General features: G+C 23.0%; 1 protein-coding gene across 2 annotated transcripts in view; it reads left to right on the forward strand.

Moving 5' to 3' along the window:
- Nucleotides 1-14,669, forward strand: part of LOC122852290 (kielin/chordin-like protein) — a 63,015-nt gene that overhangs the window by 5,272 nt on the left and 43,074 nt on the right. For both annotated transcript variants that reach the window (XM_044151999.1, XM_044151998.1), the window contains 2 exons: nt 3,389-3,616; nt 5,821-5,859. In XM_044151999.1, coding sequence (XP_044007934.1) covers nt 3,433-3,616; nt 5,821-5,859 — 223 coding nt within the window. In that variant the 5' untranslated portion in view covers nt 3,389-3,432. The remainder of the gene's footprint in view (nt 1-3,388; nt 3,617-5,820; nt 5,860-14,669) is intronic.

Raw genomic sequence — 14,669 nt, forward strand, 5'->3', positions numbered from 1 at the left:
TAAATTAGATTTTTCATCATCAAATTGCCATTATTATAAAAAGTTTTATTTTTTTCTTTTCATAATAAAAGTTTATTTGTGACATTGTTGAAATAAATGAGTAATTGAGCAGAATGTTTTTGATTGAGAAAAGAATTTTTTAAATTTAAAGAGCAAAATTTACAAAAGAAAAAAAAAAAATTTGAAAGACAGATAAAATAAAAGATTTGAACAATTTTAAAGAAAAAAAATATATATATATTTTTTCACATTTGAAATGTTAGAGAGAAAAGGGATTCGTTGAAATTGTCTGGTCCACAAATAGCAATGTTACTAAAGCCCCTGGTTTTCCACATTGTCTGCCAACAAATCTCCATGAAAGAAAGCCCAGCATCCTTTTAGTTTCGATCGTAACCAATGTAGACCCAAATGTTATACATACACAAAAGTATGAATTTATATAAATCTAGCGTGTTATACCTCATATCCTATGATGTATGAGACCCAAGTATGTTTTCCAATCGGATTCAAATAACATATTTCTTAACTTTCTCATAGTCAACTTTATCATGCATAAATAATCTTTTACTGATATCTGAAAATTTTTGCATTATTAGATTACAATATTTTATGATGGATATAAAAATTCATATAGTAGAACATAGTATTAATAGAAAAAAAAAAAAAAAAATTTGATCCTACTTTTATTGTAGAATTGTTATTTTCATTTTTTTTTTTAAATGAACAGAATAAAATCGAATACTAAATTCAAAAGTTAATCATCTTTAACTAATTTTGACTGATGAAAAAATAATATAAAAAAATTTAAAATAATTGTTTAAATATATTCAAATTAAATGCTATCGAATTCACTGTTTTGTTTTGTTATTATTTAACTGTGTTTATGTAACAAACAGCACTCAATCTAGATGAAATAACACAGTTAAATAATACAATTATTTTTGTACGTGATGTGAGATACCCATACACATGTATATTGCTTTCAGTGGTTTGTATTTAACAATACAATGAGTTTTAATTTGAAAAAAAAAAAATATAATAATATTCCTCATTATATTTCTGAATATTTTATTGTAGCTTTATTATTCTTAATTGTTCAATAACGTCATTGAACTAATTGAATGAAAAATATTTTTACATGTATTTTGACTCAATATTTCATATCTATTTTTTTTTTTTTAAATTAATTTATTTATATGCGGTTGGTTGGGTTGAAAAAATAATTACATAAAACTTAATTATCGTAATTTTTGTTTTACATTTATATAAATTACAGATGAAAAAAAATACATTGGCAAGGAAAAAAAAAAAGAATTATTTTTTTAAAAAATTAATTGAGTTATTAAAGTTGGCCAGTTAATTATTTTTCCGCAAACCCAATTTCTATTTAATGGTTAATTGTGAATCTGCATTTTTATCAACCGATTACTCTCGGTATACTAGATTTTTATTATGTGGTTCATATATATATATAAATTATTATTTGCATAAGAGTTACGCACATTGAATTTTGTATGACACGACATAGTCACATGGGATTTTCAAATAAAATTCAAACTAAAAGGGGTTCATGTTTTTTTTTTTTTGTAAATGTTCTTTTAGAATTTATTGTTTTTCAACTGAAAATAAAAACAAGGAAATATAAAAATGAAAAAACAAATACAAAATAAAATCCATCCAAAACAACGTCATTAAAAAAAAAAAGCAGATATTTAAAGTACAAGAGACTTTGAAAAAAAAATAGAAAAATAATTTTCATTTGAATAGTTAAAATATAAAGTAGATATACATTATCTAACGTTGTTAAAATTGAAAATTGTTTAGTAAATACTTTTGACAGTATGGAATTTTCTATGAATATAATATTTCATAAAACTTGATAAATTTTTAAAGCTTACATGCATCAAAACTTTGTACAACAAACTACAACAATTTCTATTTTTAAAAATTAATTATTAACAAACTTTTGACAATGAAATTTCTAGCTTTGAATGAAAAAAAATTTTTATCGATACCATTATTATTTTACTAGTGATGTCGTTAAATTCATAAATTGTAAGAATAAAAAAAAATTCTATTTTTATGCAAATAATAGTGTTATGGATGGGTAAATACTGTAGACTGTATTACAGACTTGTCAATACCATTATAAAAGCATAGTAACTAAAGACATTTAACGAGAAAATTCGATAGTCTAGAGTTGAATTGATGTAATGGTAGAAAGCTTAAAGTTCAAGTAGACTATATATACATTTTGTATAGTCAAGTTTCGAATGAGCGTTATACGTTAACGAGGCACACTATATACAGAAAAAAAAATAAAATATAAATGAAAATGTATGTATTGGGTGGCAATCAGGTCTCAATACCACATATACCTGTACAATTGTAGAAAAAAAAGCTCAATATATATAACTACTGTATCGATTTACGATATGAATATACAAAAAATAAACTTCAACATTTTTGCTTACTATTACGTACGTTCTCTCATCTGTAAAATTTACTAAAAATAAAAAAAAAAAAATTCAACAATTTTTCGTTTTACAAGCCTCCTAGTGCGTTACTAATAATAATACCAAAAAAAAAGAATTATGGAAATTTACAAATGGCAAAAAAAAAAAACTTTTTAAAAATAAAAAAAACGGTTATAATAATAAGGAAAAAAGAGCTTTCAAAGCGACTTTTACTGACAATTTTTTCTAAGTATGATAGGATAATAAAAGTAACGAGCGTAAAATGGAAATATCGTAGACTTGTGTGTTCGTGTAAGTTGTATTTAATCGACTAAAAATCATAATAATAATGTTTGTATATAAAATCAGTACAGTTAATCTGCTTTTGAACTTAATCCGAAATGAATTTTAAAAAAAAATTCTACTTGCATGTACCAATGATGAGTACATTACCTTGAATATTCATGTGCATATATATATGCAGAGTCATGTTGTATTTTGAGGGGTGAGAGAGGTTTATTGTGTAGGAACAATAATATATACATAGATATTGCTGAATCCAATTGTTTGTGAATATATATATATTTAGATGTTTGTCATTGTCCAGTGCTAAATCAAAATTAAGTTTATACATGTCAAAACAATACATTCAACTTTGGTATTTTGCTTTTTTTGTTTATTGACATTTTCTAGGCGTTTGTGTGGCACATTATATAGAACAAATTGAACGAAAAATTGAGGTGACATGGATCAATGACAGTGACATATAAAAAAAATAAAATAAATAACATAAAATTTGAAATTGAAATAAAAAGAACAATTCAATTATTTTATTTTTGAATATTTACTTGTTTTTACTTGATAATTAATTGTATTGTATTTTTTATTTATATATTATAAGATATTAATTTTGAATTAATATATGATTTTAGAAATACCAGGCAGATGGCGACGACATTGTCCACATCAACCAAAAATGTCTGGTGGTGGTTGTAATTTAATTGGTGATGGTATTGCATCAAGTGAAACTGGACAATCAGATAATACTGGTAGATGTTTATGTGGACCATCTGTACCATGGTGTCCTGGTGAACCACGACCATATACATTTACAACTCGTCACGAGTGTCAACTTAATCTTGATGCGAAAATTGCTTACGGTAAGTTGTTGTTAGTGTTAATTAAATTATATTACTCTTTTTTTATGAAAAAATTAATTGAATTATATTCACGTATAAATTCAAATAAATTACATTTAAAAAGTTGATTTATGCATACAAATAAGTTTGAATTATGAAAATATTAAATTATAATATATAATATTACTTTTAATTAAGTCTAATGAATATTTATTATTCAATGATACTTTTAATAAATTATATTAATACTTTAACAAACAAAATAAATTTTCATATATTTTTATTAATATTATTATTTAATAATATAATAAAATATAAAAATCAAATGTATGCAGAAATAATATGAACTAGTCATTCTTTAATAATGAAAGAAAGAAAAAAAAAAAAAAAAATACAATCATAGATATAGAGTTAACAAAAGATGGTACAAAAAAAAAAACAAAAAAAAATGATGAGAAATTCAATGGAGACAGATCTGTTCAATTTCAGTGAAGGGTAAAAAATAGTATGTGGAAATGAAAAATAAAAGAATAAAAATAAAAAAAGAGAGAAAATGAATGAAAAAAAAAAAAAGGTGCGCTTAGACTGACGGAAAATACGTTGCACTAATGAGAAAAAGACACAGACAACTTGTACGTGTTTCGAACGTTGTGTTTTTTTTTTGTCTTATCACTCTTATTCCCTTGATGGATAATCTAGAATAATAATAATAATAATATTAATCATAAAAATAATAAAACGAAATCAGTGAAGTCTGCAAATGAAAAAGATTTAAAAAAAATATATATATTTTCTGCTAATTAAAGGGAAGAAAGAAACTGAGAAAATTAGAAAAAAAATAAGCAAAAAATTGGTAAATTAAAAATTAATAATGAAAAAAAATTAAGCTCAACTCGATTACATTTGATATTAAAATTATACTGACTGACATATTGTAGATATATTCAGCGGAATTGAGAACGTAACTTGATATTAAATTTAGCACAAGAAAGTTAAATCTTGGTAATATTAACCACGACATTTGTCTGGTAACTAAAGAATCGATATCTTACATAAATTCCACTCATTCACTTGCATTGTAGTTAACTTTAGTCTCTCTTGATATATTACATATACCATACATGTACAAATGTTATATGCATGATGAAGATTTGTTTGTATGTGTATTGAATTTGTCTACCGTAAATTCACGTGACCGTATGTAACCAACAGTCGTAAAGGTGTTTTCCTGTTTATTGTTTTAACAAAGTTACTTTGAACCACAACAACACGTAACAAATGTAATTTGTCTTATTTATATATACAAAGTATTAGAAAAAAAAGAGGATAAAATTTAATTTAATTTACTCGGAATAAATCATTTAATTGGATTAAAGAATTATTTAAAAATAGGTTTTTATATTCTTTTTTTTTAAATTATAAAATTTATACTTTTTCTATAAATATTATTGTTGTAATAATAATTATAATTAAATAAATTACACCCTTATTATTTATCGTACATGTAGAGGTAAAAGAAAACAAAATTCTAAGTTTGTTTTTTTTTTGGGATAATATTATTACTGTTGTCTCAAACATATTGGTGTGTTAAACTTTTTTCATAAATCATTGGACCGTGAATTTTGTTTTTTTATTATATTTTTTGCCTTGAAAAAAACAGGTGAAATAAACTTACCCTATCTATGCAAGCCTCTCACGTATCGGTTCCAATCAGTTTTTACTTTTACGACATCCAACGAGAGAAGCATATATATTTTTTTAAGATTTCGATACCTCCAAAATGGATTCAAAATTTTTCTTTGCTTGTCTGGCAAAATTACCTCACATAAAAATTTATCAATTTTTTTTTTTTTTGCCATGATTTTATTTTGATTTTTTTTTTAGTTTTCAAATACAAGTATTAAATTTTTTTTTATGATTTATTTTTTTTTTTTTTAACATATGTCTGATGTTTTATAAAATATAAAAGAAAAAAAATTTTATATATAAAGATGAAGATGTAAATTTATGGTTGATGATAATTTACAAATTATTGATGATATTAATTTGACTTGATATTCTATGTCGAGGGACAGTCACTAATTGGCTCCTCATCATTCATGTGTATCCATTGATTTGAATTTGGTAGTGCAAACACAAGCGTTATCAATACTCATCAATATTCAAGAAATGTATAATATAATTAACTCATAATTAAATAATTAATATTTTTTTATTTGTTTCAGATGATTTTCTTGATGCATCAGAACTTCCACCTGTCGAGGGTAAGTTTTTTTTTAGAAATATTTCTTAATTTAAATCTAAATTTGTTTATAAAAACTTGCAATTCATTTAATTTTTAACTGGGTCATATAATGATGATTGAAAATTCATTGAAAATCTTGGTCAATTTATAAGAATAAAATCGTTTTATTTTGAGATATAAAATTCTTGAAAAAAAACCAATAATAAACCATTTATAATGAAAAAAAATTAACGATCTGATTAATGATTCTCATTGAACTATATACTATTGAACATGAAAAAAGCTTAGCTTTGAGCTATTTGTCTAATTTTTTTTTCTTCTTTACAATTTTATTCCTGAATCGTGGTGAATATATATTTTTCTTTTTGGATTTGAAACTATTTTCAACTATTGCAAACGTTTAATTGGCACCTGAGGGGATTTTATTTTTAGTTTCTTTTTAACTTGCGAATTGCAAGGCGAGCTTTTGAGTGATTACGATTAGAAATTTAATCATCAACTGAAGTGGAATTTAATTGACTTAATAATCTCATTCGAATTTAATGTCACTATCTATTCGTACTTTGAAATTTTCTTGAATGCATTTATTACCATTTTTTTTTTTTTTTTTTTATATATTTACTTTTATTTTTTTTGCTTTTTTTTGCACAAAGATGATTTTTTTTTTTAATTTTATCGTTGAGGTCAGGAGAAAATTAATGAGTACACTAATGAGGATGTCTAATGATGAATCGTTACAAATAAAAGCTTTGCTTTAGAAGGGTATTTGTTATTTTAGAAAAGGCGTTTTTTTTATTTACTCAGTATTAATTTTCTTCTGTTGTTACTATTTTTTAAGACAAATGATGAGTCAATTATTTTATAAGGTTAGAAATTAATAGATGATTTCGTAGAACATGTTGATTGACGTGAAAAATATAAGAGTCAAAAATAATCTTTGATATTTATAAACACTTTGGTAATCTTGAAATGAATTTTAATATTTTTCTGAATTATTTAAATTTTTATTATCATTTTTTATTCAGTATTTTTTCTATCCAGTCAAACGCAAGTTATGAAGCACTTTAATGTCGTTTGTCTTCTCGATAAACTCGACCTTTTTTATTATACAATTTTATTTATATATTTATGTTTTAATTATTTTTTCTCTCAGTGGTGTTTCTTTATTCTCGAGTTTTTTTTTAAATTTATTTTTAATTGTCTCAACGTCACTATGAGTTTCTCAAGATGCCTTGTACATTCTAAAATATATTTAGCTAGAATTTATTTTGCTTTATTATGATTTAATTAGTTAGCATGAATTTTATAGTTGGAAAATTGAAATTAAGTTTGAAAATGTCGTGATAGGTGAGACAAAACAAAATGAAACAACATTTAGTTGACAATAGATGAGAAAAGTCAAGACACGATATTGACTTTGTGATTTTTAAATGAGACAATACAAAGCCAAGTAAGTTAATGCGAATCAATGAGATTTTATCTATCGAGTTTTCGTTTTTCTTTTTTTTACAAGTGAAAAATATATTTCATCGTAAAATTCTTCTGTGAAAATTCTATAGATGATTATCAAGTGTAAAAACTTGAAAGTCAAATGATCCAGTTTTGTGGAAAAAAAAGTTTATATACACCGACAAATCCTTTCATTAAAAGCAACATTTTTTTATAATTTTGTGTTGATTTTTTTTGTATTTTTGTATTTATATTTTTTTGTGTTTTTAATTTTTTTTTTCAAGTCATAGTTCAAAGTTTTTATTTGTATGCTTTTTTCAACGTAAAAGTCAATTACAAAAGTGACGCTTTTATTTTTTCATAATTTTTCTGTAAAATAAAAGTAAAGTTAATAACCGTGAATGGAAAATGTCAAAGAGAATTAAGCGTCAATGCAAAATGGATAATCGATTAATCGATAAATAACTTGTTTCATCAAAATTTTGTTTGCTTCAAGGTAGTGCTTATTAAGCCCAAGCCATTACCCTACATTGAAAAACTCGTAAAAGCAATTCATCAAGCTTTGTTAATACTACAAATATATTATCCGCATATAATAACCTGTTATTATATTATATTACTAGTTGAATTATCACTTGGAAATTGAAAAATAAAAAAAAACTTGAAAACTCGAAATTATTTGTAGGACAAAGTAGTATAGCTCAATGTACGATCCGCCAATATCATTCTATTTTCAAGATATATTTAAGACTAAAATAAAGTCCATTTAGTTAGCACAATTCTCATTCAAATATTACAATTATTTTGAAAAATATTCTTATCAATGATAAGTTATCATAAATCAAGTATTAAATTGCACAAAATTCGTGTCAAGATCCCAAGTGATTGTGCTAATAGATCGACCCACCAAAATAAACGCGATAAAACTATTAAAAATAACATTTATTGAAAAACAAAGTAGTACAGCTCAATGTATAATCAGCCAATATCATTTGTATTATATTTAAAAGAAAAAAAAATTGTAGAAAGTTTAACTAAATTGAAAGATAAAAAAAAATAATAATAATTTTATTAAATTCAATAGTTTTTATTAAAATAAAAAAAAGTAAATTGGAATATTTTTCTATTATATTCTGAATGTTGAAGTAATTTTTTTTTTTTTTTTCATTTTAAAATTGTAGATAAATAATTCAATATAAAAATTTTTAAGCTTAATCAAATAATAGGTAGTTTATAAAAGAAATTATCTGTATTGATTTTTTTTTTTTTTCTTATTTATCTATCTTTGGATGATATAAATATATGTATAGATTTAAATTTATATTTAATAAATATAAATTTTTAAAAATAGCTTTCCAATATTTATCATATTGAGTACAAAGTGACACAGTGATTAAAAATAAGTTTATATATATATTTTTTTACTTTATTATAATGATAAAATTATAAAAAACTTTTTTTAAATTAACATTTAACTCAATATATTTCAAAAAAAAAAAAATTTAGTTAATTACTGGCAAGTTGAAACTTGCAGTTATTTTTTTTCTAAATTGCCTTTCATATTTTCACGATTTGAGTTGGTATAAAGTTGAGGGATGTTGATGTCTTACACTAATTTCGATGGTAGCAGATGTTTAAACTCAGTGAGGCAGTAAGTCATATATACGACATGACCTCAGAGCACGTTATTAATTGAAGACAGCTCGGGTTTGCTTCATTACTTTAAAATTGTTTTACCAAGTATGGTAGTATTTAAAATGCGTGCGCATCATAGGTTATTTATATGTACACCGTCTGGTATTATATATATTTGCTTTACTAACGCCTTTTTACAAATATATATGCACACACACACATCGTGGCCTTGTCCTACCATATCGCTGTTTAACTCAACTCTTCCTCTTACCCTATTCAACCCTATTTTCACAAACTCTCCCCAATTCTTCTCAACCCACTTTTGAATATCCTTCTAGACAGCAACCACTTTTGCTGAAACTGCTCAACGTTCCATCCTGACTTATCCCACATTTTATCAAACTTTTTTTTTCTTTTATTTCTTTTAACTCAAAAGACGACCATCACTCTCTTTTTTTTCCCCACTCTTTTTCTCTCGTGGCCCACTTATTTTTCGGCTCAACAGTTTTAAATATAATTAAACGAGCTTGCTACTGACAACTTAATAATCTTAACTCATTTTTAAAATGATATTTAAAAAAAAAACAAAATAAATCATGATAATTCAATTATAAATTTGAAATATATATATTATATAAACTATGGGTATTAAAAAGTTGTGATGCAACTTTTTAATTATTCAACTTTTATAATCTTATTATAAAAAAAAAAATTATATTAATTTTTTTTTTATTATTATTGTTTTAAGTATATTGTAGGTTAAGTGAAATTATTTTTAAAAATTAATTTATATTATCTGCTTAAACATTGATGAGGATTAAAAAATTAAAAAAAAAAATTCCTGTAAAACATTTTTACAGACGTTTTTATTTTTATTTTTCATACTGAATTCATTTAAATAATAGCACAAAAATTCTTCTCATTTTTTTTTTATTTATAAATAAAATTATAATAAAGAATAAATATAATCATTATAAAACTTTCAACACAACAGAAAAAAGAAAAAAACTTAATAGTGTTCCCACAGAATTTCAATGGATCAGAAGAGAATTTTTATTTTAATTTTTTTTCAACTTTTTTTGCATTGCTGATGTTTAACGACTTAAACACTCGCATGTTTGTTGATGCAAAAAATGCTGAATAATTTTTATTCACAGTTTCAAGATTTATTTAGTTTTATTTTATCATGAGAATAACAATACATAGAAGAGTTAAAATAAAAAAAAATAAACACAAAAATGTAATTCAATGAAAATAAGAGAAAAAAAAAAACTGAAAAAAAGAAAAAAACGTATTATATTTCCAGATCACGTGGCAGCTTGGCAATAAAATAAAGCAAAGTGTGATTGAATGTAATACTCATCTAGCTAATCAATTTATATGAGAAAGTATATAGCTTTTAAAGACAAAGTGAATATCTACGTTGCATCGTAAAAATACTAAGTGTAAAAAAAAATTAATAACATAAATTTCTCGGTATAAAAATTGAAAAATTTTGGTCCCTTGTATGATAGTTTGAAAATTAAATATGAGTAAAATTTTAAGTACGTGCAATTTATATGTAAATTTTATAACAACTAAGTGAATCATTTATTTTCATAGTTGAATTAAACTAACTTAAAATTTCGACCAAATATATTTAACGATGTGCTTTTCATTGTTAAAAATTTTAAAGAAAGAAAAAATGGTGACATTTTCATATAAATTCCGGAACAATTGAATTGTACCCCAAAGGGATTTAAACATTTTCAGATTTTATCATGTGAATAATACAGCTGATTTTATAATTAAACCTGAAAATTAATCCATATCTCTCTGCATATGAAAATATAACAGTGAGTTTGATATTAATATACAGACAATGTGCAGAACAATAATATAAATTAATATTCATTGAAAAAAAAAAAAAAAGTAAAGTAAATTATTCAAATTTATACGAAGGTATTTCAATTTCTATGGCTGTAACCTTCTGGATGAATTTTGTCAAACAAAAGCAGCTCGTTTTTGTGATACTATTATTGTAATATAAAATAATAAAATTAAATTCCTTCAGTAAGTTTAAATGAGCTGGAAATCAAAAGTCGTAAATTTATCTGTTACATGCATTTCATGCTTTCATATAAAATTAAAGATTTTTTTTTTTTAAATGAATATCCAAATGAAAGAAAAAAAAAAATATGTAGGTTGTTCTATCACAAGTATTACGTAAATTATATTTATATTTTAAAATAGTTTTTTAAATTTTTTTTCTGCTTCGATAATGATCATCTGAGATTTTTTTAAAATGACATTAAATATCTTTTTGACTTTGACGTGTTATCTTTTTTTTTTTATATATGAAAATTTATTTATGGCTCAGTTGAATTGAGAGGATTAAATAAAAATTTCATCAGAGAAAATGTACATCTTACATTTAATTTTCGTACTTTATTCCAATTTGTTAACTCAGCAGTAGGTAGATATTCGAATATATATATATTTAAATACAAATTCGTTTATTCGTCTTTTCGCCTAAAGCACTTTTTCTTGTCTCTTTTTTTTTTTTATATTCATTTCGTTAGCCTTTCTCCTCCCATCTTTATTTCTATCACTATTTTACTGTATATGGCATTGCCGAAAGCTCAGGTTTCATTGAAGCTGCTCAAAGAAAATCCCTCTATAATTAAATTGTCCTCTGTATATCCTACAGTGAATAGAATAAACAAAAACTCATTCTCAAAATGATCTAAATTTATATGCAAAAAAATATATAACGATTTTTTATTAATACTTTGTTCATAAAGTTACATATTTTACAAAAATTCATTAATTTTGAAATTAAATAATTTTATATATATCGTATCAAGTAATTACATGGATTTTTTTTTTTTTTTTCAATTCAATTTTATTTACCTTTTTTTATTCAAAGAATTTAGACTTTATGAAACCATATTTTTTCATTTTTGAATTTCATTAAAACCAGTAGTTTTTTTTGAAATTGCAGTCTTTTTTTTTTTTTTTATTTAATAATTTTTTTATGACAAAATAAATATACGAAAAAAAAAAAAAAATATATAAAATGTAAACTATGTGTTTCAATTAGTTTTATAGTTACTTTTCTTTTTTTTTTTTTTTTGTAACTAATTTTTACAACCAATAAAATTTTTATTTTACCACAATGTAGCCAATAAAAGTAACTCTTGAAAAAAGCCAGTTATGTGAACAATCAAAGTATCGTCTATTTATATTTTTAATTAAAAAATAAAAATTTTATGTAAACCAAGAAAATATACAAATCTAGTTGTTTTATTGACAACTTTATTTTTAACAAATTTATTATTTTTATATTTTTGATCTATTTGAATTTAATTAATCAAATTGAATTTAATTTTATGATAACTTTGTTGTAAGCTTTCATGTAAGACATGAAATATTTATTTATTAAAAATATAACATTATATTGAAGGTAGAAAAAATTGTAAAAAGATTGTTTAAATTTTATAACATTAATGAGACTTTATATTGACACAATAAGCGTGTTAACGTATTGAATCAACGTTAGTCAATTAGGGATACAAACCACAGAAATACCAATACTCCAAGCGTTTACGGTCACTAACCCTTAGCTTGGGAATCAATTGACGTCATTTTAAAAATTAATTTCGCACTTGTTACAATGTTAATTACACAAATTATTTCATTTAACATGAAAGAAATTTTAATTGAAATTATTTTTTTAAATTAAACTACAAAGCGAACAAAATAAATATAAAAAATTCAATTTTTTTTTTTAATTTAGTACAATAAATTGTATTATAATAAAAAAAAAGAATTATTATCGATTTAAAATAATATCTCTATTTTTGGTCAATTTTAAAAAACAATTAAATATATTTACTCAGTTAATTATACATCAAAAATAAATATTTTTATGACGTTAAAGTACTTTCTATCAATTCGAGTACTTTTCATATGTCATAAAAAAATTTATTATTATTTTTTAATACTAAAATCAAGTTGAAAATTAAAAAAAAAAAAAATTCAAATGCAAACCTCATCGTAAATATCAAAAACGGATTAAAATATATTAATTTTTTTTTTTTTTTTTTTTTTATAAACTACTTTTTATAAAAAGTAAAAAAATTATAATACTATTATTATTAACACACATATTCAAAAGATTTTGAAAGAAATTAAATTTAAATTAGCCTTTGATGTAAAGAGGAAAAATTTTTTTCATTAAAATTTTATATGAATGTCAGCATGCGGTGTTATCCAACCACAAAGAAAAATAAGAAAAATAAAAATTCAGTGCTACACTTGGACGTGTTCATATATATATATACATGCTTATTATTTTTATTCTACTTGTAGACATATAGAGGTGATGCTGTGTGTTGTTGCGATATTAGTTTTCTAACCAGTGAGACTTGTCGAGTATCTCCGGAAAACACACATGCGAGGTCAACACGAGTGAAGCACGCTTTAGTTTTTTTTTTTTTATTTTCCTTTTTTTTTTGTTTCAACTCAAGAAAGAAGAGTCTTGTATCTTCACTTTTATATATATATTTATATACACAAGTATATCTATATGTAAAAAAAAAAAAATGAAAAATTCAAGACACTGAAAAAAGTCACGTTCAACTCAACCCTGTACCCATGAAATCAATGAAAAAAAAAAAATAATAATACACATTCGAAACATTAATTCATGATATTTATAGTTTTCTAAAAAATATAATTAAAAAATCAATTTCTTAGTTTTGTTATTAATTAAAGCCATTTAATTGAAAAATAAAATTACGTACAGATTTTCTTTGAATAATGTTACATGAATTTTGTATTAAAGATTGAATATTAAATTTACAAAGTGGCTATTATGTGATTATAAAAAGCATTTGGCTATAGTATTTATCAGTTGGCATTTATTATATAACATTTTGAATAAATTTACATTGATAAATTAAAAAAATTGACGTATATCTTTAGGAAGTAGATTATTAAATAAAAATAAACTTTTAATAATTCATATATAAAAAAGCAAAAATAATAATCTAGGTTTTTATAAATATATGAATAATAATGCATGTACAATATGCACATATATGTGTGTAATTTAAAATTATCAAAAAATACATATACACAGTTTATTCATTGAAAATAAAAAATGATAAAAAATTGTCATGCAAATATGATAATTTACGACAAGTTTTATTCAATGAAATTATATTATTCAGTATTAATAACGTGTAATACAGTTTGTATATACCTTGAGGGAATGAAAATTCCTTTGATGATGCAGGACACAAGACCAGAAGCTGCTAAACAACTTTATATAAAATAGCCAGATGGTGTGGTTAAAGTCTCAAGTGAATTAACTCACCCAACTGAAAATTTTCATCTCTAAAAATTATTAATTTAAATAAATGAAATAGCTATATAATATTTATTTTTAATTATCTATTTTTATATTGAAATAATTAATTATACATGATTTATTTTTTTTAATAATTTAATTTATATTTTTATTATGATAAAGTGTATAATGTATTTTGAATGGCCTGATTCACTATACCGCCTGAAAATGAACGTTTAAATTTTCATATGATTGTAATTTGATCCTATTATCCATTTTCTCATTAACGTACAATTACATTACTTAAGGCAAAGTCAAAACTATATTCCATTTGTGAACTTTACTCTTCATTTGTATATGCTGTATATTCTATTCCAATCGTTATCGTGTCTCTCTTACACAAACGAATA

This window comes from Aphidius gifuensis, linkage group LG3 (genome assembly GCF_014905175.1).
Source record: "Aphidius gifuensis isolate YNYX2018 linkage group LG3, ASM1490517v1, whole genome shotgun sequence".
Lineage (NCBI taxonomy): Eukaryota > Metazoa > Arthropoda > Insecta > Hymenoptera > Braconidae > Aphidius > Aphidius gifuensis.